The sequence below is a fragment of the Lissotriton vulgaris genome, unplaced genomic scaffold, assembly GCF_964263255.1.
Source record: "Lissotriton vulgaris unplaced genomic scaffold, aLisVul1.2 SCAFFOLD_516, whole genome shotgun sequence".
NCBI lineage: Eukaryota > Metazoa > Chordata > Amphibia > Caudata > Salamandridae > Lissotriton > Lissotriton vulgaris.
The window spans coordinates 636,016-663,070 of NW_028249857.1; the positions used below are offsets into that span (position 1 = coordinate 636,016).

The window sequence follows — 27,055 nt, forward strand, 5'->3', positions numbered from 1 at the left end:
AGAAAGCAATATATATATATAGCTCATGGCTGTCCCAAAAAGTTCCAGACAATATGGAAACAATGGATAAAACATGATGGTCTCCTGATAGAGGACTCACAGTGATCCCCCAGGGCCAAGCGGTTGCCTGGGGGCATGGGGGGAGGGAAGGGCCTTAGAGACAGGGGACCTGAGTTACCAACTCTGAAAGCTTATTTGTTACTGTCATATATACTGCTGCTGTTGAATAACAATGTTAATGTAATACTGAACAAGATCAAGCTTTTGGGAAATCTCCACTATTTCTGTACTGAACTCGAAAAAAAAATGAAAACTTTTTTTTTAAATAAAAATAATCCCATACTCATCATTCTACACCTTACATCATCATTCACAGATCCAAAATAACCATTCACACATACACAACTTTATTTACAAACCAGTAATCTTCATTCAGATATCGGAAATCATCGTTCATACGCTTCAAATGATCCTTCAAACATCTCAAATTACCACTCAAACATCTTCAATATTCATCCATACAATACAACACTTCATAAACAAAGCAGGCTTCATCATTCACACACCTATATCATCCTTTACAGACAACAAATAACTGGGTTAATTCTTTATTGTGTAGTTAATAAAAACCATTACAATATAGTAATAAGTAAAAAAGATACTTTCATATACGGACTGTTATGCAAAGGAGTATAACATTTAAAAACAACCGGTAATAAAAGTACAGACAACAAATAATCACTCGCACCACTCAGATCTTCATTTGCAAACCAGGAATAATCTTTCATGCATCTTAAATCTTTATTCACTCAACCAAATAGTCATTCAAACAACTCAAATCCACACACTCAAACCAGGACTCCTCAAGCCCAAATTTCAAATAATCCTTCACATACCTCAACAATCCATCATGCAAGTCACATCTTCATACCAAAACCAGGATTCATCTGTGTCATATCGCAAATCACCATTCACACACCACAGTAATTCCTTCATGCAACACACATCTTCATTCGCAATCCAAGATATATAATTCTCATGTCTCAAATCCCAATCAAGCTCCTCAAAGGATCCTTCAGACAACTCAAATCTTGATACACAAATGAAGAAGCATCAACCAAACATCTAAAATCACCCCTCACACATATTGAAAAATCTTTCATACAACTCATGTCTTCTGACAAAATCCAGCAATCATCAATCTCACATCTTAAATTATCATTCACAAACCCAAAAGAATCATTCACACAACTGAAAACTTCATACACAAACTAGGAATCTTCATACACATATCGCAAAGCATTCTTCATTCACCTCAAGATTCTACACAAATGGCAAATTACCACTCAAATCGGGTAAATAATCATTCAAACCAGTCAGATCTTCATATAGAAGAAACCAGGAAACATCATTAATGAGTCTCAAATCATCAGCACAATCAACATCCAGTGTTCCAGTGTAAGTATAATAGTAGGACATAACTTGTCCCAGGACTTTCAAGAAAACCAGATTCAAATTGGTCTATATTGCAGTACGTATTACAGTCTAGATTAGCAGATAAAGGCTGGCTGTGATATCGAAACTAGACAGCCCCTCTGTACTACAACTCAGGAGTACTCAGATTCTCACGTACATGGAGTAGGTTCCACAGGAGCCCTCGCACTGTTGCACTGTCACCTTCTCAGAGGACGTGCAGTTGTTGTGGGAAATGTAGTCTTCAAAATGTTTCACCTCACAAGCGGTCTTCTGCTCAATACCTACAGAAACAGATGAGGAATGAAGTGTAAACACTACAGGGATAGACAACCAGAAATGGCAACCTCCAGGAGGACACGGCCTGAGTAAAAGAAAGAAAAGAAAAGCAGAGAAAGTACAAACAGCAAAGGGAAAAAAACAGACACAGGCAAGAACAGTGTGATGGCAAACTAAAGAAGGTGGAAGAAAAGAGAAGAACGAAGAAAACAGAGAAGAAGGAAAGATATAAGATACTAGCACAAAAGACAGTGAAGAATAGTAGCCAATAAAATAAGGCAGAGGGTGATGCCTTGAGAGGGGAATGGAAGTGAGAGAAGAGTTAAAAAGGCATGAACTGAAGAGGTGGCGGATGAGGAAATATCATCCTCTACTTGTGAGGGTAAATGTGAATTCGAAGCTGTCAATACTCACATACTTTACAGCAGCCATTGGGCATCAGCTCAACTGTACCCTGTGGAAAGACATGAGAGGACATGCTTTAAATGACACCTTTTGTAAATTTAAATAGTTCAAAATGCATTTTGGAAATGAAAATGTCTCCCCTCTCCTCCCCCATGAATGCTGAATTTTTGAGGTTGTAATCCCTTCTAACCATTTCTAGGTAGCAGCATGTGTGAGGCACAGAGGTGTTTTGTCAATATTTTGAGTGAGGTCACCAGAACGGAAACCAATGTTTCACAGCTCTACTGTGTATTGCAGCAGATCATGTATTGCAACAACAGTAGACAAAGGTAATTAAACTGAAGACATATCTTCTGCCTAATCTGCATTTCCTCCACACCTGACTTCCGTTATGCCATTAACCACATTATCCGCCTCGCTCCACAAGAGAGAGAGGCTGCATTTAATTTCCTATGGAGGCAACCTCGGTTGAGCCCACACTGGCTCCAGGGCAGCCATGGATAGCTGAGTTGCCTCAGTGGGGTCAGTCAAGTACAATACAGCAAGTCATCTAGCTGGAGGGCTCTCTGGGGAGGGGCCTTGATATCTAGGTCTACTTTTAGAAAAATATGAATGCTTCTTCTCAGCCACTCAGATTCCAGGACTACAGTCTGAAGCTCTGAAGTAGCTCCCTCTGAGTTGTCTCTGAATATGGGTATATATCTATACTTAATAAGAAATGGTAGAGAAGTGGGCAGTAGTTCTTAGTAGCTGAAAGAGAGATGTCGAAGGGCAAACAAGATGTCGGTCTAAAAGCACAATTCTTAACAGGGATGATCGGCGCTCCATACCGAAGAGATACACGCATTGGGGTAGATTTACAAGCCCCTTACTCCACTTTTGTGCCGCCGTTGCTTCACTTCTGTGACGCAGCGGCAGAGTAAAGCTAGAGCAATGCTGTGACGGAATTACAACGTGACGCATCTAGGGAGATGCGTCACGTTGTAAAGCCAAGCGCCACATGAAACTGAAACCTGCGGCAGGTTTCATGTGGTTGTTCCGGCGCAGGGTGGGCGTTCTGTCGCAGAAACACCACGGAAAAGTGACGCAGTGAAATCTACAAGACTTCACGCAGTCACTTTTCCGACGCCGCTGCGTTAAAACCTTACGCCTACTTGATGCAGGTGTAAGGCTTGACGCACCATGTTGCAGATTTGCTGGGTTGGAACAGTGCTGGAGTTGTGTCGCGCCAGCAACATGACTCCAGCAATGCGCCAACCTAACGCTGGCAGATGCGACACGCATCGGCATTTCCTTGCGCCATGGCACACCGCATTGTAAATGCGGCGCATCCGTGGTGGTGCAAGGATTGTAATGCATGTCGCAAGTTTCCTGGCGCATCCCTGCTGATTGGCAGGAATGCCCTAGGAATTGTAAATCTGCCCCATTGTGTGTCTCCTGGAACACTAGGTGTGTTCAGCAGGGGATGTCAATTACTTCAACGGAACAATCCCGTGGCATTTGTTGTGGGCAACTACTGAATATTTAAATAAGCTCCACTTAGATTCATTCATAAATGTTAAACAACGTAATAAGCAATTCTGTGAGAGAAGGGTTCTAGCTGTCGTTTCCAACCCCGAGAAATGCCTCTGCACTTGCATTTTGGCCTAGACCCCGGGAAAGGTGCCACATTCGTTCAGCACAATTGGTATCCTTTTATGGCGTCAATTCAAAATGGTTTCTGCGAGTTGCTGATACTGTCTGTTTATAAAGTGCCCACCAAAACGTAATCACCTTCAGGCACTTAAATCATAGCCCCCCATATTAGCCAGCAGAGAGCTACATTTTTTGTCAAAGCTTAAAGAAAGAAAGTCTGAGAAGAGCCCACTAGGTTTCCAACATTTTGAGTAAATGCCTGCAGAGTGTGCCCAACTACGGAGCCATTGTATGGGATATTCACTGTACCAGCTTACCAGCCAGTCACTATACACCTGTGTGTGTGGGAGTCTGTGACCTTATGTCCAGGGATACTTACAGGCATACAGTCCTCCTCTTGGAACGGCGGGCAGGAGATGTGTGACGTGGAGGTGATGAACTGATTCCTGATCACGGTGCAGCTGTACATGGTGCAGTTATCATTCTGAGAGGGGATTGTCTCTCCATTCTAGAGACAGATATGACAGAAAGCAGAGACAGTGAGTGACTAAGGCTTGGTGGCACTCTAATCTGGCATACAACACTTTGCACAATGGGCGAACGTTGCTAATTTTCAAATATGTCGTGAACTTTTAGAAACCCTTTTGGCAGGGGAGAAAGTAACATTAGCCTCCATGTCTTTAATGAAATCCAGATTTTCGGACTATCAAAGCGGGGGAAAATCTGCATTCTGCCTTTGAATCCATCGGTTCTAGCGTTCATGAATCTTAAGGACAAAGTTTCCACCATACTCTGCGCTAAAAGCACTTGTTCTGAGTAATTTGCAACTTACTCTGAGTAGTTTAGTCACTCCGTCCACCTTCACTATGCAGTGAGTTTGCTGACAGACCCCACAACATTCTTTCCTGTCGCCGCTTATCAGGGTGAATCCCTGGAAAGTAAGGAGTAGAAATTAGATACATCTCTATAGCAACACGGGAGCAGAGAGTTGGCCTTGGACTATAGGAGCAGTGTGGAAAGGTTGAGGCCTTCAGTACAGCCAAAATACACCACTGGGGAGTCTGCAGGCAAACTAAGTATTTATGCACATAATTAACCATAACAAATATTCACCCTTATTGTTCTTCTCAAAGACCTTACATGAGTTTCAGCCAGTACTTAATTAGAAAACTAAATAATTGTAAGGGCCCTCGTCAGGAGGCCTCTGCAGCTTGCACCACCCATTGCCCCTGCCGGCACTGCCAAGGACAATACTAACACAACTACTAACTGTCAAACTCTTACAAGTGTGACAATTCACACTATTCCAGGTCCCAAAAAGCTATAGGGATGACTTGGGCAGAGGAAATTAGGCATTGTTTATGTTTTCTGTATTAATAAACAACTTTTGTTGTGCCCTTCTCAAAATTAGACAAACAGAAGCACAAAGTGGCAGACTGTCATAAGTGTGTTGACAATTAAGTGCTCCTGCTGAGCACTGGAAACCACCAGCTCAAATTAAGCACTGGTTTCAGCTTTGCCTGTGCGGTTTACTCTGGCAAGGGTCCCACAAATTATTTAATCTTCAGTTTACAAACTGTGACTAATTTGCTACTTCCTCCCCAGCTGCAAATGAATAAAAATCTGCGCATGCTCCTCAAGAAGTTTCGCTTTGCTAAATGTGTTAACGCCTGCCTGATTGAAAAGGTGGAGCAGTTGAACGGTGAGCACTTTTTGACCTAAACTATTGACCTTTCTTGAGATGATAATGACAATGGCTGCATTCACTTTTAAAAACTGAAAATGTACCATTGGCTTGGGCAATGTACACCTCGTAAGTGTATCCAACACACAACATGATTTGGAAAACACATATAGGTGGCGCTTGGAAGGACCTTTGATACATCACCACCAGCACCCATCATCAAATGCTTGATACAATAAGGCGCAAAGAACTGATGTATATTTTATTCGGTTTCAGAGGTCAGGACGAGGACCATCAGAAGTCACTGTGTATTTCTACATAAAGGTCAAACTTCTCTGGTACATGTATACTAAATATTCCCCAACACTTCAAAGGAACACAGTAGACCTTGGACAGAAAAATTCTTGCCTTTTTGAATCAGCAAATGAGCAAAGAAGACAGTGCATCTGCCAAAATAGCGTCCGTCAAAAAATAAAATCTTTAGAGAAATGTTGTAATAATTTCAGTATCAAATCTTTTAACAAAAACGCTTTTCGATGGTACAAGAGAATGCATAGGAGTTACACACAGAATAGGGTCTAGACTGTCCTCCATGCAACTGAGCGCTGAATGAAAAATTTCACAGTTGCCTTGTTTAAATGTTCAAAATATTGTACAGCAGCAGATTTAGCAAGAGTTGCCTGCTGATAATGTCACCCAAAGTGCTTGCACTAACTCAAGCTACACTCTGTGGTTTGCACCCTCGCATTGTGGCGCAAAGACAAGCCAGCAGTGTCTAGCCTAGGATTGATACTTGAGTACTCCAGACAGTACAGGTTCTTAAATGTTGACAACAGCACAAGGGTGAAAGATATGTGCTCTTGGGAAACGCAAATATAACACGTAAGTATAGCAGGTGATATACTGCTTTACCACTTACCTGCTCTTTCTTTAACCTTGCGTTAGGACTTGGGGCAAAGCCATGGTTGTCCAGACTAATAGAGCTAGCTTTGCACCAAAACAAATGTGTTGTTTACTGGTCCCCCCAAAACACTCTCCTTGCCATTTCATACATTTAAAAAAACAGAGGATTGGGTGCTGCGTGAGGGTCAAATTGTAAGCAAAATGTCTTTTGTGGGCAAACGTTGATCAGTTGCTACTGTTTGCGCTGCTTTGCATTGTATGATTGTATGAGCATCAGCACAAAACTTTGTCAACTCTGGGCCTAAGGCACCAAGATGATAGAGTGCAAATGAATTGCCGGTATTGAGCAGAATTGGACAGTTAAGACAACCGGACAGTTCTATAAGACACAAGAAGTTCTCTCTACTAAAGACATACCGGTTCGCACTGGACGTTGCAGGGAACATGTTCACATGACACCGTTGGCACCAAAGTGCTGTTGACTGCGGCTTTGCAGACACAACTCTGACACTTGTCCGAGAAGACTGGAGAGTTAGGCTACAATAGAATAAATAAAAAACAATTGAACTTAAAATGAGAGCTCATGCGTCCATCCAGATACCCTCTAGAGTCAGTCAGTCCTGCAGCAGTCACATAGCACATAGAAACTCATTCACAGACTCAATCCTGCCACTCCCACTAATGAAACAAGTACATGTTCTCACAATTTGTATGACTCACAGGTGAAAGTATACACCTACCTGGTACTCTGCTCCTCCGTGTACACAGACATTTTTGCGGACTGCAAAAGAAAGTTTGGAAAAGGAGGAATGTTAGTTGGGTCTATTGTTTCCTAGAACTATCTTACATACCCTACATTTTTTATTTCAGTAGCAGTGCTTCTACTTGAGATCTGGAATCCAGTTCCTGCCCCCCCTGGCTCTCAGCACTGTTTTGATAAGTTTCCTCATTCCACCTTGGGAGTCAACTTTCCAGGCCGCCCAAACTAGGTGACAGGCTCGACCTCTGCTTGACAACAGCAACCACCTGGGCAGTTTCGGACCTTCCAACTCACTTGCTTCCATTGTGTGTCACACAACATTGAGTTCCTCCACACAGTCAAACGGTAAGGAGCTGATGTAACACAGAGTGCACATAATGAACCGGCAGCCCTTGCAGAGAGCAGGTTTCTAGCTAATAGTCCGGAGGCTCTGCACAGGCCATGTCCATTCCAGGGTGTGAAACCTCTCTAGGACATTGTCATATGCCTCAAAAGCTTTGGAGAGTTTTGGTGTGGGGGTAGCAAGTGAATTAAAGTGCCTCAGGCACAAAGCCTCGCCCCTCCACACACAGTCCCTCCTCACACAGTGAACAATTTTCAGAAGCTGGCAGTTCTACACTTCTGTGATATTATCATGACAGAAGACCAGTTGCAGTATTGTGATGTAGCTGTCCGCGGTGCACAAAGTGTGCCCTCCTAAAAGGGCAGCCCCTTAGTGCTGCATTAGGCACTATAACCTATGTTCCACTCTTTGGGGCCCCGTGGGAGCCCCCCTTCAAGTTTTCCCACCAAATCATGTGTTGTCTGATTTATTTCAGTTCTTATGTTCTAAGTAGCTATTAACCAGGTGTGTGGGGGAGTGTTGCTGATATTGGCACTAAGTAGTATACCTGTGTGACTGTATAACCTCAACGCTTAGCATCTCCATCTCTACCCTCAAAAACTCGTGTTTTTATAGCTTTCCACACCCTTATCTGTCAACAAACCTCGGACTTCGCCCTGGCAATTGGCCTTTTCACTCCTAAGCATCCCTGTCATGGCTGGTTGTCATTGGGCAGACGCCCTGAATCCTCCTGCTCAAGTTGGCCCATGTAACACTTGGCCTGCACCCCTTCTCTGACCAGCAAGCCCTCTGATCCATGTACTGAGGCTAGCATGTGGCTGCACTACAACATCTGTTCCCCAGTGGTTCATGTCCTAAAACCCCTACCCGACCCCCAGTACACCTATTCCGTGACCAGCAGCCCTGCAGTTACTGCACTGAGGCTTCCACCAGCTTGGCCAACGCATGATCCCATGGCAGTGCAGTGCTTGGGCCAACAACCCCACGGCATTCAGTTCAAATTGCTAATAAATATCCCATACATTCACAGGTAAGACACATGGCAACTTCCCACTTCCGAACAAACATAAATAAATAAGTAAATAAATAAAGAGACACAGAAGGGCTGCTCTTCTTATTGTCGCTGGGTTCATTTCTCAGTTTCCACTACATGGACTACAGACATTAGAGCCCTGTCCTCGCCAGCGCTGTGGCCACTAATCTGCACTTCGGTGACAGGAAGAAGGCAACACAACTGGTCCACGTTTGACTGCAGACCTGTGAGCCGTCAGGAGACTGTAGGCTCTGAGCAGCATGCACTTGAATTCATGCAAAGGATGCAAGAGGGCTGGGTGTCAAGGGGACAGGGAAGTGCGGAGAATGCAAGTATTCTTTAGGCTCGGTCTTGTATTATTAGCTTCTGCTATGCAGAAGAGTGCGCTTGTGAGAAAAATAAACATACTCATTGCACGGTTCATCCCTGCTCTGTGCTTGGACTGTAAACGTTATGTTATGCCCAGAGATGTTATACCTACCACACTCGTAGACGGGGCAGCATCTGCCTTCGGGAATGGTGCCAACAGCATCGAAGCCCAGGCCGCAGTTGGGATGTTGCGTTGGGCACAAACTGGCGTCACATCCTAGGAAAAGAAAGACACCGCTGAATGAAAATAATGGGTGTACACTAGAATTGCACTTGTGCAGGAGTGCGCTACACAACTGTTGTGTGATAACAATCACGCGGTTGAAAACTGTCATATTACCCAGAGTCCAGAATGCCTTTCTGCTACAGTCCACTGCACTGCTTGTGTGCAGCTTGCCTCTAAGCACTATCCCTCTTCATACACAGTTCCCCACATCCTCTGTCATTCACCCAGACACGGACCCTACAATCCCACCCATAGGACAGATGTGGAGCAGCAGCCAAATCGGCTGCCGCCGTTGTGGGGCTCCCGGTTTGACCACTGGCGTCAGGGGCAGCTCAGCACCATGTGACTCTAGGCAATAGCTCACTTAATTTCCCCGACGGCCCCCAGCTCCTTGAAACCTCAAAGGGTGATATGTTTGTGCTTTACAAAATATGGATTACACCCAATCTGTGACCTTTGACGTCTTTTGGAGGTGTGGCTAATTGCAGCTCCCTAACCCCTCCCCTATCCTAAAATGTCCTCCTGTGGATTTTTTAAGTTCACCAAATACCATTGAGTGCTAACACACTAAGGCACGCCTATACCCCAATGATGTTACATTTGTTAGCACACCAGACCAATTGTCTTTTAGCAGGCTTGTGTGGTATGACATGAGCTAGGTTGGGGAGCTGTATCTGTTTTCAGCCAGACCTACAGTGTTCAACCTTTCCTGTACCATGAGTTTCCCATTGTCATAAAGTCGGATGGGCAGACCCCAAGGTAAGGCTTTGTCAACTGGTAGTGGTCATTTTCTTACCATATGGGAGATTGGCTTTTAGGGGGAAATATTTAGAGATAATATCAGTCCTGAATGAAGTATCAGTGGACTTAATGAGAGAAGAAACTGACATGATGGCATGAGATGTTGCCCCCAGGCAGCCAAAGAGCTCTAACTCCCGGCATAAAAAGTCCTAGTGGTACAAGCCCTTGCCGAGTGAGGGCCTCATTTATGAAAAGTGACACATCGCTGCGTGAAAACAGCGATGTGTCACTTTTCACTGCGCCCTCCTTGCGACACTGATGCGTCATAATTACAGTATGACGCATCATGGCGCAAGGAGTTACAGATACGTCAGTATTTCTGACGTATCTGTATGGCGCAAAAGTGACGCATTGCGGGAGTGTGTCACAAAAGTGACGAAAACTCCAGCAATGTGTCCTTTCACATGGGGCAAGCCCCATGTGAAAGGGCCTGTGTCAGTTTTACGCCTGCTGTGAGGCAGGCGTAAGAAATTCATTTGTGTCTTAGAAGTGGCGCAGTGAAATCTTATAGATTTCACTACGTCACTTCTATGACCCTTTCTTGCATCAGAACGCCCACCCCCTGCATACATTATACCTGGCGTAGGTATAATGTAGCGCAGGGGTTTACAAAATGACGCACTAGATGCGTCACTTTGTAAATAAGGTGCAACAAGGCACATTTTTTACGCTGCTGGTGCGTCACAAAAAGTGACGCACCGTCGGCGTAAAAGTGACGCACTGCCTCATAAATGAGCCCCTAAGTTTCTAGAACCTTCCAAGCCTGTATTTAAGCATGCGAAAAGAGAGCGTGCGTGCTTACTGCAGACGGTCTCGTTGCAGCACGGGTCACTGGGGCTGATCTGGATGACAGGGTAGAATCCGTCCTCGTTGCAGGCAGCGCTCCGTTGCTTCATGCACCTGTGCGGCTCACACACGATGCCACTCCCGCCCTCGCGACAGATGCAATCCTGGCAGTCGAATATGAATATCTCTCCAAACTGTGAAAGACAAATACATTTACTGCGTTTGTGGCATGAATTTCATACATTTTTCCCTTCATCCTCGAAAGGTCAACCATTCACTATCATGTCAAAATCTCAGATCCTCACATGCAGGGGAGGATCTTTGCAAAATCCAGGATTTCAAATATCACCTGCCTCGCAAGTACCATAGACTGCGGTATCTGGCGTCACTTCAAAACTCAAGCAAAGATCATGAAGCCGCCAGTAAATGGTGGTTTGAAGTCCGTGCTCCCAGAGACGGGTGCCCTGCTGGGCCAACTTTCAGACATTAGTGACATAGTTCAGCTTGCTCATGCAGTTAAATCTGCTCTTACAGTGGTAAAATTACTGCAATGGCAAGCTCCGGTAAAAATAAAAAAACACTGACAAAACCATTTGAACTTATTCCCAAAATGACATAAACTCTAAACTGGCTTGAAAAAGGACAAACCTCGTAACCGACTTAACACAATTTAAGCCAGGAGTAACAATGGAGGAGGGGATTCTAGTACAGTGACACAATCATGCCCCTAAAATACAAATAGATCATGGGTGACTTCACTGCAGACTTCCGTGACATTCAGTGCGGGGTTTCCCAAGGTTCCTCCCTTTCCCCCCTCTTATTCAATCTCTACATCTCCCCTCTTATCTTTTCATTGCAACAAATGGAGGTCACCGTATTTAATTATGCGGATGACCTCCAGCTTGTGTTCAACCTCTCCTCTTCCCCCGATTCTATCTCCAACTTTCAAACTACCATGATACATATCCGGGACTGGATGAACCACAACCATCTTAAGCTCAACCCAGATAAGACCGAGCTGGTGTTGACGGGTGGTTCATCCAGCCCCTGGTCCCCCATTTTCTGGCCCCCTTCCCTTGGTGCCCCACCTGTTCCCTCCACCTCGGTTAAAACCCTTGGCATCAAGCTCAACTCACAACTTACCCTTCACTCCCAGGTGAGTTCTGTGGTTTCTTCCTCCTTCCTGGCCCTTCGCACCATTCGTAAGGTGTCCCGTTTTTTTTCTTTTGATGCACTAAAACTTATCACTCTTGCCATGGTCGTATCCCGCCTGGATTATGGCAACGCCCTATATGCAGGTATTCCTGCATATAGTCTTCGGCGCTTGCAGCAGATCCAGAACCAGGCGGCACGCCTGGTGTTCAAACTCCCTAAATCCTCCCATACCACTCCTCTCTTGAAAGCTTTGCATTGGCTTCCTGTCTGGGCCCGTGTTCAGTTTAAGCTTGCATCTATCACCTTCCAAGCACGACTGGGCACGGCGCCAGCTTTCATCTCTTCAGAGATCATCCCCTATGTTCCATCTAGGGAACTAAGGTCATCTTCCCAATCCCTTCTCACTGTCCCACGGTTTCGAAGAAAGAAATGGGGAGGCTCGAAGTTTGCGACCCTCGCCCCGACTTTCTGGAACTCTCTGCCTGCAGAACTCAGAGCTTCAACCTCATATCTGTTATTTCGAAAACAACTCAAGGCATACCTTTTTGCCAAATCCTTTAATTAATTCCTCAGTTTCTCTCTTTTCGCCTACCCCGAGATTTCTCCTCTGACCTCTTTCAGTTACAAGCGCCAAGAAACCGCTGGTGTACGTGCGCTGTACAAATAATTTTAAATAGAAAAAATAGAAATAGAAATAGAAATAGAAATAGAAATCATGGCCAGTGGCATTTTCCACGGCCAGTTAAGGGAAATAACGGAGATCGCAAGTTCCAACCTTTTGTGATTGGCTGGGGATGCAGGCACATCGGCCTGCAAGCAGTGCTTAACTTGAGCTGGTTGCAGGTGTGGTCCTCAGGCACTTATTTTTGGGGCGCAGTGCTTATTTGTGTTCATCATACATTGACTCATAGCAGGAGAGAAAAAATCACACAAGAGCGAAAGGAGGTAGAAGAGAAAGGCAGAAAAAACCTGACAAAGGTAGAAAGCAACAACGTATAAGAGTAGATAAAGTGTCTGGCAGTGGATTAAAGAGACATGAGGTGGAATGAGGACTACGCAGCCTTGGTATTCGGCATACCGACATTCAGTAACACTGGCAGGGGGATTGTGAATAAATCTTTGGGCATTTGTACTTATTATTTTACAAATTAAACACTGCCTGCTAGAGACAGCAGATTTCCATGCCTGGATTTTCATTCGCAATCAAGAAACATCGTTTTTTTTAATCCCTTGTCAAGTAAAGGGACATGTGATGTTTCCAAAAGTTCCCTTTTGGGAAGACATCAATGGAACAGTGGTGGTCATCTGGCCCACATCGGCTGCTCTTCCCCAGAGGAGACATGACCAGATTCCGGAAGTGGAAGCCGTCTCAAGGTACAGCATCCCTTTCATGAATCAGTCACCACCCTACCTTATTGGCTGGTAATTAATCAATGGTTTGACACCACACTTGCTGTCACACACGATTGCAAGGTCTGCGACCCCAGACTCGCTTTCTGCATTGGGGCCCTGAACTTTTGAAAGCAATAAAGTAGGATGTGAGAAGAAATGTGAGCTCCTTTGGGCCTTGGAAATGCTACTAGTAAGAAAGGCTGGAGTAAAAAGTAAAAGATTGAGTACTGTAAGTCGCAAACATACCTTCCTGGGAACCTTGTCTGGCCCAACGCATCCTGTAAAAAAAGACAACATAGTGTAAAACAGTGATCACTAAGAGAACATCGGTACAATGGATAGTTGTGTACATCATACAAGGCACTTGTACGATTTGTTCAACTGAAGGAATAACTTTGCACCTTAATGCTTTTACATTTATTTCCAGTATAATCCAAGGGTTTATATCGCTGCCCAGTACCACTGCCTGCAAGAACTGTGCCTCGTGACAGTGAGGTCTTTTTCATGTAATGTATGTCTGAAGGCATCTGCCTCTCATGGAATGGAGCGCCCAGGTTGCTCTATCTGTTGGACCTGGGTGAGGGCAACTAGAGGGACAGCCCTGCTTTCTTAGCCGTCACTGTGCATAATCAGTGGAACTAACTGAAAGCTCTGGTGCTTGATGCTACAACTGTTAGAACTGTGTAACCGAGAGATAGCTCTGCAACCTAATGTAAGGTGAGTCACCTGATGGATAGCAAGAACTCTCCCATTCGCAAAGCCAAGTCACAACTCTGGTGCCTACATACCTCTCTGTAAGCCCATTGCTCTCCTGTTACGTTTTGATCTCTATCTCTCTCGCTCTCCACACAGAATGCAGACTAAAGACTTCAGGGCCTTATTTATGAGGCCTTGTGACACTTTTGCGCCACTGTTGCGTTGTTTTTTGAGAAGCACTGGCGGCGTAAAAAATGCACCACGTTGCACCCTATTTACACAGTGACACATTTAAGCTGATGAGTCACTTTGTAAAGCCCTGCGCTACATTATACCTGCGTCAGGTATAATGTATGCAGGGTGAGCGTTCACCTGTAAAAAGCCTCTTATTATGTAAATGTAAATGTGCTGTACTTGTAAAGCGCACAGCTGCCCCAGCAACGGGGCGTCCCGGCGCTGCACTCATACCGCTGTGGAACCCTTCCTGGCTTTTCCCTGTGAAATGTCCACTCCTGGGCACCCCCAAGGTGAAGCCAGGCATCCAAGCGCTGCTGGGGCTGTTGTGGAGATTAAGCAAGCTATTGCCCAGAGTCACAGAGTGGGACGCATGATTAGTTAGACTAGGCACTGAGGCGAGAATTATCAGGTCCTCCCCAGACCTGATAATTCTCGCCTCGGTGCCTAGTCTAATCATGCGTCCCACTCTGTGACTCTGGGCAATAGCTTGCTTAATCTCCACAACGGCCCCAGCAGCGATTGAGTCCAAGAGCCGCCGAGGTGGGAAGTGAACCCTGGTCCCGGGCCAGACTTCTGCATCAGGGTCTGCCGCTCTAACCATTGAGCCACACTTCTCCACACACTTCTCCACAATAGAGGCCACTGCAGAAAAATCTTGCGCTGCCTCACAGCAGGCGTAAGACTGACGCAGGCACATTTAACATGGCACTTGCCCATGTGTAATGACACATTGCTGGAGTTGCATCCCTTTTGCGACACACTTCAGCAATATGTCATTACTGCACCTACAGATATGTCAGAAATACTGACGCATCTGTAACTTCTTGCGACATGGAGCCTTGTTCATTAAATACGGCGCATCCATCGCATCGCTAGGAGGGCACAATAAAAACTTTTGCATCGCTGTTTTAATGGAGCGATGCGACAGTTCACATAAATGAGGCCCTTAGTTCCTCTTTTATGTATGGTCAGTCCCGGTGTTTTGCTTCTCAAAACCACCCCAGTGCCTCCAAAATACTGTACTGTCTGTGTACCTGTTTAGGCCAGGACACAGCTTAGCAAGTGGAGGTACCCTGCTATAGTGGCGAAGGAACAGAACACCTTCAGAGGTCACGATCCTCGTTACATATGGGGACAGACATACCTGCCTGAGCAGAAATACAACCAGGAATCCGACAAATGGATTTTTCAGTATATAAAGGTATTTTGCGTCTGTAAAGTTAAATACCCACTTCGGCAAACAGATTGCATTCAGGGCCGGCTTTAGAGCAGTGGAACTGGTGCGGTCGCACTGGGCACTGACCTGTGGAGGGGGCGCTGTGTTTAGCAATATTTTATGATGGGAGAGATAAGGGGCACTTTTTCAGAGGTAGGGAGAGAATCCAAAGAGGTGGTCATGGGATGTGGGGGGGGGCCAAAAGTGATTGTCGCACAGGGCACCATCAGCGCTAAAGCCGGCCCTGATTGCATTGTCACTTCAACAGACTAACACTTAACATGGGTCGGATTCAGGGACAGATTTACAAGCCCCTTGCGCCACGTTTGCGTCACTTTTAACATGGGAAAAGTGACGCAAAAGTGGCGCAAGGGGCTTGTAAATCTGCCCCTCAGTGTTTTACAGACGAATCACCGTATGACACCATGATTATGTCTGTAAAAAGGTAGTATGTACTAGAAATGTCTACTCGAACAGTGGTGGCATGCACTTCGGGACTCCTTGGACACCTACCGCACTCCTCCACGCAGACGTCGACGCCGGGTTCATGGAGCTTGGTGCCACTTGGACAGAAGCAGCCTTCCAGCATAATCCGATTGGTCGGGGTCTTGTCTGTGCCATCCTCGCTATAAGAAAATGTAAACGTATTACCTCGTGCTGGGTGAGAGACGGTAGCAGTTCACAAACATCCACGCGGTTTAGGAAAGACCAACCAAGGCCATGCTGCCCTTCATGTATTCGTTTATTTTTTAATCGTCACGACTTGGACGTAACATAACTCACAAAGCAGCACTCTCACAAAACACATGTGAAGAATTATGCTCCCAGGTAAGATAAATGTGTCTTGTCCTTACTTTTCGATGTGAAATGTTCTACAATTAACTTATATAGATGTTTGAAGAGGCAGAGTGCTCTCTAGTGACCAATGGTCGAAAAAGCTACAGGGATTTAAATGCAATGCCAATGAAAGAGTATTGATTGTTGGTGGTATTGAGTTGATTGATTGATAGAAAATATGATGGGACCTCGAAACTCACTGATCGACGCGGGACTCTCATTTAAGGATTCAGCTGCTCAATAACCACAGTTAAAATGATGCAATTTAATGTACTGCCAATAACTTTACGTTTCATTGTAAATACATGATAATTGGCTGAGGCAACTTATAAAGCCAAGACCAAGCAATACGTTACTATTCTAACTATTCCATGCATGGAGGGGTGTATCACACAAAACACTTTAAAGAAAGTGCAGCGCTATCTGCAAAGACACGGAAAGTCTAACCATGTTGAGAGGCCACACCAACTTTTGGAATCCCGCAGTCATCTGAACCTACTCATATTGCCCAATCTGCAACATGTTAAACACATATATAGTGTATCATTCAATTTGAAAGCTTCCCACTGAAGGTCAGAGGCACCATGGATCATGCCCACTGAATGCTTTGGTTACTCTCACAAATGGGTCCCAAATAATGTTGAACTATTCCTATAGGCTCCATTAAGACCATGAATATTCCTTAGTAAGTATCATCACTAGCAAGTACCTTTCTCACTGAGTATTATTACCACATAGGACCAGGCCCACTATGTACTATCAATGCCATATTCATTCTAACAGAGTACTATCATCACCATGCACCATTTCCTCTGGGTACCGTCATTACCAAGAACCTTTCCCACTGAGTAACCATTAATACCATGGACCATTTCCACTAAGTTGACATCCTTACCATCAACTTTTCAATGTGAATACTGTCATCATTATCAACCATTCCACTGAGTAGTATCATTAACAAGGGTGATCTCAACTGAGTACAATCTTTGGTTTGGAGTCTTCTTACCAGGTGGCATCAGCTCTGTGAGTGCCAACATTATCAAGAACCAGCCCTACTAAATAACATCATTACTAAGTGCCATTTTCACCCACTACCATCAGGGGTTATTCCTACTTAGACCACCATTCCCAAGACCCATTCACACTGAGTGCCATTAGCACCATGGATCATTCTCACTGACCATGCCCATTGAATACCATCAGCACTCTGTAGCATTTCCACTGCATACTGTCCAGGAGTCATGACTCTCATTTGATCTTATAAAAGTCATCACCCTTTCATACATGGAGAGTGTGAGATCCCTGACCGCTTCCTACTAGGGGTCTGGACACTGTGCGGATAAGAACCGTCGTTGATGACATGCAGAGTAGCTTTGCACACAGGCCTGTAGCTAAATGCGTATACAAGCACCGGCAGCCCTCTCAGATCCCTTTACCTGTCATAGCAGGTCTCCTCCACAGCCGGGCCACAGGGCTGGTAGACTTTGTGAGATGGACAGGTTATTGCTAGCCAAGAGAAAAGACAAAGGGATATGAATGAAACCATACATTTGTAGATCTTCACCATCTCCTGCCTGCACTTTTATTTCATGATAGGTACTTCACACTGCCCCTTGTTGATTTGACCCAGACGCAAACATGAAAATACCTTTCTGAAGTGATAAATATTGTTAGAGGTGGATTGAGATTTGGCTTATATGCAATTGATGCAGAAATTCTTGTGTTTTGGGGGCTCAAGTGTGTCTCTCTTCTCTCTGTCCTCATCTCTCCTTTGTTCATCACCCTGTCTCTCCTCCACTGTACTTTCCTCCTCTCTCTTCCCATCACATTTGCTGCATTTCTTTGACTCTCCTCCCCCACTGACTCTCTCTCTTGTAACATCATAAAGACATCTTCATTACTTTCCTTCCATAATGTTTTTCTCACGTTTAGACCCTAAATGTTGGCATTTTCTGTAAACCAAAGAGCTGAGTTCAGAAACAATCACAACTATCAAGGATGTCCAAACCTTTCCAAAATCTCTTTTTCACTGGAGCATGGTCTCAATAGCAGGGGACAGGTGGCTTTGCCAGTGAAGGAATTGGATAACTGACGTCACAATAAGTCACATGTTACTCATGGCCACTCTATCATCAACTGCAGAAATCCAGTGGCAGCTCCTCTACTAAGGCAAAGGAGCATCGCTTCACTGCTTTTGAGCAGTGAAAAATGAAAAAATAAAATGGTAATACCAAAGGTTATTATCATGTTATTTATCCTCACCTACTTCCTGCAGCTGAGCTGAGGGTGGGGCCGTCCATACCCACGTGTCGACACAGCTGCATGAAGGAGGGAAGTGGTGGCACTGCTACAAGTGCGAATAATGGTTTGTCCGGCCATTTAACCCCTTCTGTGCTGCCGACGGGAGCACTCCCTCCCCAGTGCTGCCATCGCCCAACAGCCGACACAGCCCCGCCCACTCTTTAGAACGCCTGCACTGTGGCGGAAAAAACGCCACGGTTAAGGCGTTAGGCCGGCCAAACCAGCACTTAGGTGTCTCCACCCGAGCTGTGCTTTACAGCCGGTGGAGAACAAGCAGAAGGTCATAGGGCCTTGGAGAGCCCCTAACTATGGTGCGCACACCAATCCTGGGCTGCTCTCATTCTGGGTAATACCAGCAGGAAGCATCTGGATTGGCGTAGGGGACCCTGTGGCATGCAGGGAGTTGAGGTCGAGGGGAAGAGACCAGAAGAGCACCGACACTGCAGAATGCAGGTAAGCATTATTTTTTCAAATCTTTTTCCCTGCCCTGCCCTACCACTTAAAAGTTACAGCAGCCGCCACTGCAGAAACCCATCCAGTCTGACCTTTCTGGGTACCAGTTTGCCTGACAATCTTCCAGCTTATATTCCATACTTTCTATGGCAAACTGGGATCTAACCCACCATGGCTTTCTTTTTTCTGGATTTTTCCACCTGAGATGATTTCACCACTTACGACAGCTCTGAAGCACCTGGCTCCTCCAGTCGACACAAATGCCTTGGTCAGCGCAGAGTAAGGCGTAGTTCTGCAAGCTGGCGCACTCGAGGTTAGTGTTAGGGACGTGGCAGCTGTCAAAGACACAGGCCTGGAAGAAGTCTTTTGGAGGAACAGCACCATGACACTTCTGGAACGTCCTAGAGCACAAAGTGAGTGGGTTAGACATGGGGTTTCTAAGAGTCCAAACAGTTAAGGCAGGTAGTGCTGGTGAGACAGAATGTAACTTATTTTTTGCAAGCCAACACTGGCTTTTCCTCATCCGATATTTTCCCACGAACAAGAGAGAGGGGAAAAACAAAGGGGAAAAAAGAGTAAGAGACGGAAAAACAGTCTCAAAGGTAGAAAACTGAAGCCTGCAAAAGTGAGATATACGGGCAGGGGAATGTCTGGTAGTGCAATAAAGAGGCATGAGGAGGATTTAGGGCTACAGAGCCTTGGTAAGGTGCATGCAACATGTAATAGTGCCGACAGCAGGCGTCTGTTTTAAGGCATGCGCACAGTAGGCTTTGACCCAGGACCCAGACTTTTCAGGGGCTCCCCAAATAAAGCCAGCTCTGTTCTGCAAAGTCTTGCTGTTATAACCTTGAAAAAATCTTAAACAGATTGCTTTAAATACCGTTTTCCTTTAGTTTTTTTTATGTTGGTGATTTGTGGGAGTCTTTGACATATATTTTGTAGAGAAATGTTGTGTTTATGTTTCACACAAAATCCATTAAAAGCAGGACCTCACACACCAGAAATAAGAGGGTGTCACAGAGAATATTTGTAGTCATATTAGTGAGCTGCTGCTGTTTTCCAATGTTGAAAACACATGCCACTGTCCCTGAATATTCGATGTAAACACATTTAGAAATGGGTCCAGTGTGCCTGTGCTGTGTCAGTGAACTTGCCAAAGAATGCATGAAAGAGCCGAAGCTGGATAATAATTCAAAGCTGTTCCGAGCAAGGGCCTCAAAAAATAAGTTTGGCCTCAGGCCCGCGGAATCCTTAAGATGTCCCTTGAGCTTTCGGCGTCAGCACTCATTCTTTAATAAATCAAGCACTTGAGTTGAGCTGTAAGTTGAATTAACTTGAGAAAATCACACCGTATGAACATTATGTTACATGTTGGATGTGGGGGCGATGGTCAAATGGTGCATGCAAGTGAGATCCAGAAATTGTCTTACTCATTAAAAAACATTCTCATTTGCTTGTGCTGAAAAGCACTATACTCATGTATATATGGGGCCTCATTTATGAAAAGTGACGCATCGCTGCATGAAAACAGCGATGCATCACTTTTCACTGCGCACTCCTTGCGACATTCCTGATGCGTCATATTTAATGTATGACGCATCATGGCGCAAGGAGTTACAGATACGTCAGCATTTCTGACGTATCTGTAAGCGCAAATGTGACGCATTGCTGGAGTGTGTCACAAAAGTGACGCAACTCCAGCAATGCGTCCTTTCACATGGGGAAAGCCCTATGTGAAAGGGCTTTCGTCAGTCTTACGCCTGTTGTGAGGCAGCCGCAAGATTTTGACGCAACAGCGTCCTAAAAGTGACGCAGTGAAATCTCATAGATTTCACTGCGTCACTATTACGAGGCTTTTGTGGGGGAACGCCCCCCTCTGCATACATTATACCTGACGCAGGTATAATGTGGCGCAGGGGTTTAAAAAGTGACGCATCTACCTAGATGCGTCACTTTTTAAATATGGCGCAACAAGGCGCATTTTTTACACCGCTGGTGCGTCACAAAAAGTGACGCACCGGTGGCGCAAAACTGACGCAAGGCCTTCATAAATAAGGCCCATGGAATCTGGGAGGAAGGGCCGCCGAGGGTGGCGTGGTGCTTTCAAGCCTCTGTGGATTCTGCGATAGTAAAGCTGTCGGGTGTGGTGGTGGGGGGAGGGAGTCTGTTATCGGCGCAATTCTTGTGAGATGGCCGCCAACGAGAGGATGTCTCCGCTGCCTTTGGTTTCCATGAGTGACCGTAGTGATCAGCAGTAAATCTGTTCTGCCGTGGTGTCAGTATGAGATGTGAGTAACTAGTGGGTTTCTGCACTCCTCCCTAGATCCCATTTTAAAAGAGCTGTGTGTCACTTTTCCTAGATTGACAGTACACAGACTGAGACTGTCCGGTCAGTGTAAATTGAGGGATAGCAGTGGATAGTTTAACATCAAGGGCAAGGGTCAGCAAGGATACTTGGAGGGCCCACTATAAGTGTTTTACTTCTCATTGCATGAGTGATAATCGCAGATTTACCTTCCATTGATGATGTCACAAAGAGGCGAGTACTTGCAGGGAGAGGTGGTAGTCTTGAGCAAAGGAGGTGGTTTGATTGGTGGTTGGGTACGGCAGTGCGGCTTGTTGGAGTCATGAACAATCCAGGAGTCCGCCATGATCTCACAATTCGATATTATTTCACCGCTGCGTGTCCTGCAGTCATCAAGTTGATTATTGGTGCAAGTTCCTGCAATACAGTGAGAAGAAATGTGATTGAAAGGCCATACAATATCATTGTGGGAGTATCAAATGAAGGAATGCAGAATCAAGGTTGTAGGTATTTTGCCTTTTTGTTGATCTCCTCAGAGAGGATTTACTGGCTTTTTTACTCTGGGCACGGAAAACGGATGAACACTCCTCTTTGCATGTGTTTTTGGACCTTTAAGATGGATCAATAAGATTACATATAGCTCTTCCAATGCACCTCAGGCGTAACTGTGGCCCCCACCACTGATCCTATGTGCTGTTTGCCAATGCAACTTTTGTCCTGACTGCAGCAGCCTGCATTGTCTTAGCAGTAGGATCATAAATACAATTCTGCCAATGCACCTCAGTATGTAATGGAACTCCCATGATGTTTCAAAGCTTGCCCGCTGCACTTACACACAGCTCTCCTAAAGCCCTGCAGTCCCAACTGCAGTAACCCCTGCTTTTGTAGTACAAGGACATTACATGCAACTCTGCCAATGTACCTCAGTACTAAAAGCAGCATCCCTTTCTCTGCCAAAGTTGAACTGCTAGGCATAGACTAGTATCTGCAAATGTACACCAGTCTTGCCACTGAGGAGGTCTAGGGGGCCAAGAGTAAATATCAGGAAATGTGGCCATCAAGGACTTCTATCTGTGGCCTTGATGTATGAGATGATCGCAAGTGTTCGTACATGGCATCATCGAGATCTAAGTCTAGCTGTGGTAGGGCCACAGAGATGCACCTTTCAGTATAGTTGGCACCATGCAATTATGCCACTCATTGTGGCAGCCATAATGGACGCTCTGAGGGTGATTATGAAGGACACCATGGAGCTTCAAGGTGGTAGTCATGGAGCTAAGTCTGTGGATCTGAAGAGCTCCAAGAAACTGTGAAAGTGTCAATGATGTTGTGGGACATGAGTCAAAGGGAACTGATGACTAGGTCAAACCTTATTGGCAGAGAAACAGTACTAGATTGTAAGGGGTCAGTCTCACACTATTGTAAGCTCTTGTACACTGAGAATAAGTGTAGAGCAATAACATATTTCTTCGGGTTTTCCCCCACTGACAGGAATGGGTAAAGGAGCCACTTTTACAGCTATCCTCAGACAGAAACAAGATGTTTGCTGACATGCTCTCCAAGGGGGGCACAAGCGTTCTAATAGAGTGTTTACAACAGGTGTGAAAGCCAGCGAAGTTAAGTCATCTTACCGCACTGTCCCTGGGTGTTGTTTCCAAAGCGTTTGTAGGGTAGTTTGATGCTGAAGGCCAAGCCATTGAAGGTGATGTTGGCCTCCAGCTCAGGAATCTCCACCACATAGTTTATGCCTGACTGGTAGATTTTCACACCATACTTCTTGAATGGCAAGGACACAATTTTATTGTCCACAAGGACCTACAAAGAAGGGGACAGTTGATTAGTTAGGAGACATTGCATTTGGTGGACTAGTACCTGTAGTAATCGGGAAACAAAATTGTACAGGCAGGATATTAGTTTTTGTAGGTTCACAATGACAACATATTGATCAATCTGTGTTAGACAGCTCACAATTTTAGACATATGCAAATAAGTACCCTAATGTAAAAAAAAATTCAGGATAAGACTCTAATTAGAAAGACTGATAAGGACAACCATGACAACAACAACAGCAAGCCTAACGACAACAATAATATTAATAACAACTACAACAATGATGTTGATAACAACAATCACAATTTCAAGCATAAACAACAACATTTGTAACCACAATAGCAAGCATAACGACAACATCAACAATAATATTAATACCAACAACCAAAACAAGAAGCCTAACGGCAACATCAGCAATAACATTAATAACAACAGCATTCATAACCGCAACCCTTACAATAATATTAATAACAATAGCAACAACAACAAGTTTAACAACACCGAAGAAACTATTCATAACAACAACCAGAACAGCAAGTATAAAAACAACACCAAAAATAATATGAATAACTATAATAATAATCAGTGGTACTAGTAGTACTGGTGGTGGTAGTGGTAAATGTAGATGTTGAGTCGCAAAGCGGGACTCACTAAGAGCATAGTCCTGATACTTGGTTACAGCAATTGGATTATACAAATATGAAATGTGAAACCCAGTCTTGGATTATATGTTTCGAATCTTGCATGGTGAAATGCCAAAATATATAAAGATAGTTTCCTACATATCCTTTACAAAATATGTTTCCATTGGGTGTAGATTTCCTTTCAATAAACTCCAATGTGGGGCGATATTTAGAACGCAATATTTATGCCAGGCGGTATTCTGTCAGCGATATTCCTTGTTCATAAATCAATGCTTTACACTCTGGAAAGAGGGTAATTTCAAGTATCGTACCACATTAATCCTCACAGTTTTGATCATGAGAAAATTACCACTCTCCTGCAACACCTGCTTCTTTGCTTCAATGTAAGAGTAGTGTGTTTTCCTGTTCACTGGGTATATGTATGGTTTGTAATTCCCCTTATTAAGTGTTGACCTTCTTCCAACAAATCTTCTACTTTTTCACTTATCATTACTTAAGTTCTCTCCCTCAGATATTAAAATATTATTTCTGCTGACCCCATATTTTCCCATGTATCAGCCGAGATTCCCGTTCTTATTTTGATATTTCAAACATCTGGCTATCACTTTCAACCAGTCCATTTTCTTCGGTGGTGCATTATTACTTCAGTTTGCAATTAGTTCTATTTCCACATTCATGGAGCACCACCGATGAGGACCTAAGTGTACTGTGTGATATGTTGTTCATGCATCACCTCCAATAATGCCATAGGTTTGACCTACAGAACTGTATAGGACAGGTTATACCCTAATTTCAGAAGAGAAATTGTGCATGCTTCTCCAGTCTCATGCAATCCTTAGAAAATCATTCCCATCTTCTCCACATCTTAAGCAGATCATTTGACTCACTCCATCAACTCTTAAACGAGTCCAATCCACTGTCACGTACATTGTGGGGTTTACTTTGTGCACCAATGTATATTTTACATTGATTACCCATTTATTTAGCACAGATGGACCGCTCTATTTAGCATTTTCTGATTTCTCGACTCCCACCCTTCCCTTTTTTTGTGGTCCCAGTTTATCAGGGAAGGTAGAGTTAAATTTCATGTTTATGACATTGTGTGTGCAATGTCTATTTCCCTTAGGGACCAGACTGAAATGTTGTCTCTACTTGTTGTCACAGAGTGTCTCATTAAATGATTACAGGATTCATTTTCACTTCACATCCATGACGGGTCATTGGAGGGCTCCAATTCTCTTTAGTCACTGAGAACACTTCTGGAGGTGTGGTTGGAAGGCAGCTTCATGTAGAATGATATGTTGTTAAGATGTTGGTTGAGTTGCATGAGGTTCAAAGACATACTCCAAACATGGCACAATCATAACACTTATGTGTGAAGTATTACAGAAAGTGTGAATGGAACACAAATACATATTGACCATTATTTATGGTGCACACATATTTCTTTGTGTTGGTAGTGATGGGAAAATACAAGCTTTTAGTGCCTTCTAGAATTGGAGGTGGTTGTCAATACTCCTAATTAGTTCTCAAATTGAATTACTCTCATAACTCTTTGAATGATTGTGTGTTCCCATGTATATTCATACCTCTGTCAGGGGGTTGAGATATATTTTCTTCTTCCATGTAAAGAACTCCAGGCATTTTCTATATATGAATTTCCATTCCAGAACTTCAAAGCATTAAGGGCCAAGTTATGATTTAGCAGAAAATAGTCGAAGCCCTCACTTCTCTGACCCTCATCCCCAGATTATTGTACAGATTGTGTAGCTTTTTCCTATAGATTTGTTCAGACTAAATCCTCCTTGTTCAGGATGTTCTGGCTCTGTTCTGTCCCAGCTTTGATTATATTTGAGTCTCCACACTTATATGTGAGAAAGGTGATAACACGCACATTTATGCAGTGGTTCCTCATTTTAGGTTTCATTATCATTAGGGTTATTTCTCAACTCCAGTGACAGTCGACCTTACTTTCGTCTTTCAAGCAGAATTTCTGCATGTAGTGGCAAATCTCTTCATTCATTTACTGAAGGAAATTTTCAGACAAAGCGTTTGTGTCTGGCCATTTCTCTAGCTTGCATTTGTACCAAAATTGACTTAAATTTCCTACAGTGTTATTCTTTTTACCCGGTGTTCCAATCCTCATCACCCAGAGTGCACAGTGAACCATCTTTGTAGAAGTGTGTAGATTTCTGCAGCAGGCAAATTAAACTCTTAAAGAAACGTTTTTAAGTAACGTAAGGTACAGTATATTGCAAAGAAGTCTGCTATCCTCCCTGCCCACCTCATCTACTCAGTTTTATGGCCCTTCTCCTCATTTCTAAACTAGTTCTTCAGTCATATCAACTAAATTGTATCTCCCTCAGAGGTGACCATTATGACATAAATGTCGCTCTAATGAAGCGGTTCCCGCCCTCTGTTGTACTTTCTACATCCTATCCATTTGCATTTTGGAATGAATAGTGTTAGCTTCTGCGACAGCAATAAATGGCTCCTCCACTTGCCCCATGCGTGTATTTGAGGTTCACACACCTCATTTCACACCTTCAAAATAGACCAGTGATACACAATGTTCGGCCCGGGGGGCGCATGTGGCCCTCCTGACTTTACATGCGGCCCCCGGAGCAACAGCTCCACTGGGCTGCTGTTGACTGAACTCAGCAATAACATCAAAAAGATGTTAAATATAAAGGCAATCATTTATTTAAAGGTTAAAAAAAGTAAGTACTGCACCACTTAACTTTAAAAACACCTTCATTTTTAAAGCTATCTTACAGCAAAAGTGTAAAACTATGATAACATCTCTTCAAAATTCAAAAGGTGTATTTCATTCAGCACAATTTGGGAAAGTGGGGAAGCTGGGATTAGTTTCAGGCTTTCAGGTTTCATACTGTGCAATTCAGCCACTCGATGTATACACTTCACTACCCCTATGCCCTTGATGCACCCCTCCCCCCAAAATCGTCATCCTGCCGGCATCAATGGAGCCCTCGTCACATCACAGACCAAAATTTGTGGCCCTTGAGAAAATGTTAGCGAGTAGCCATTATATAGACCAAACCTTAGCCAACATCCTGCTGACCTTGCGCTCCGAAAGGGTGCCAAAAATAACACCAGAATGCTTTGTGGTCTCTGGAGGGAAATTAGGCACTATGTAATCGCTACAATAAATGCAATGTAATAAAAGACGCTACATTATCAGAGACTGACCATTACGAACAGAATAAAAGGTTATAGCTTATGTAACACAAGAGAGCTGAAAATCAAAGTTATAAACTAACAAAAACTCTAG

At 44.2% G+C, this 27,055-nt stretch overlaps 1 protein-coding gene across 1 annotated transcript in view; it reads right to left on the bottom strand.

The window, feature by feature from the left end:
- The window catches only part of LOC147663471 (mucin-2-like), a 175,798-nt gene that overhangs the window by 2,054 nt on the left and 146,689 nt on the right, over positions 1–27,055 (bottom strand). Inside the window, 14 exon segments of the mRNA XM_086950423.1 lie at positions 1,634–1,757; positions 2,167–2,206; positions 4,172–4,300; positions 4,625–4,723; positions 6,797–6,916; positions 7,120–7,160; positions 8,997–9,101; positions 10,714–10,891; positions 13,491–13,522; positions 15,907–16,019; positions 17,667–17,736; positions 19,207–19,385; positions 21,499–21,706; positions 22,921–23,104. Of these exon segments, the coding sequence (XP_086806549.1) occupies positions 1,634–1,757; positions 2,167–2,206; positions 4,172–4,300; positions 4,625–4,723; positions 6,797–6,916; positions 7,120–7,160; positions 8,997–9,101; positions 10,714–10,891; positions 13,491–13,522; positions 15,907–16,019; positions 17,667–17,736; positions 19,207–19,385; positions 21,499–21,706; positions 22,921–23,104 (1,622 nt within the window).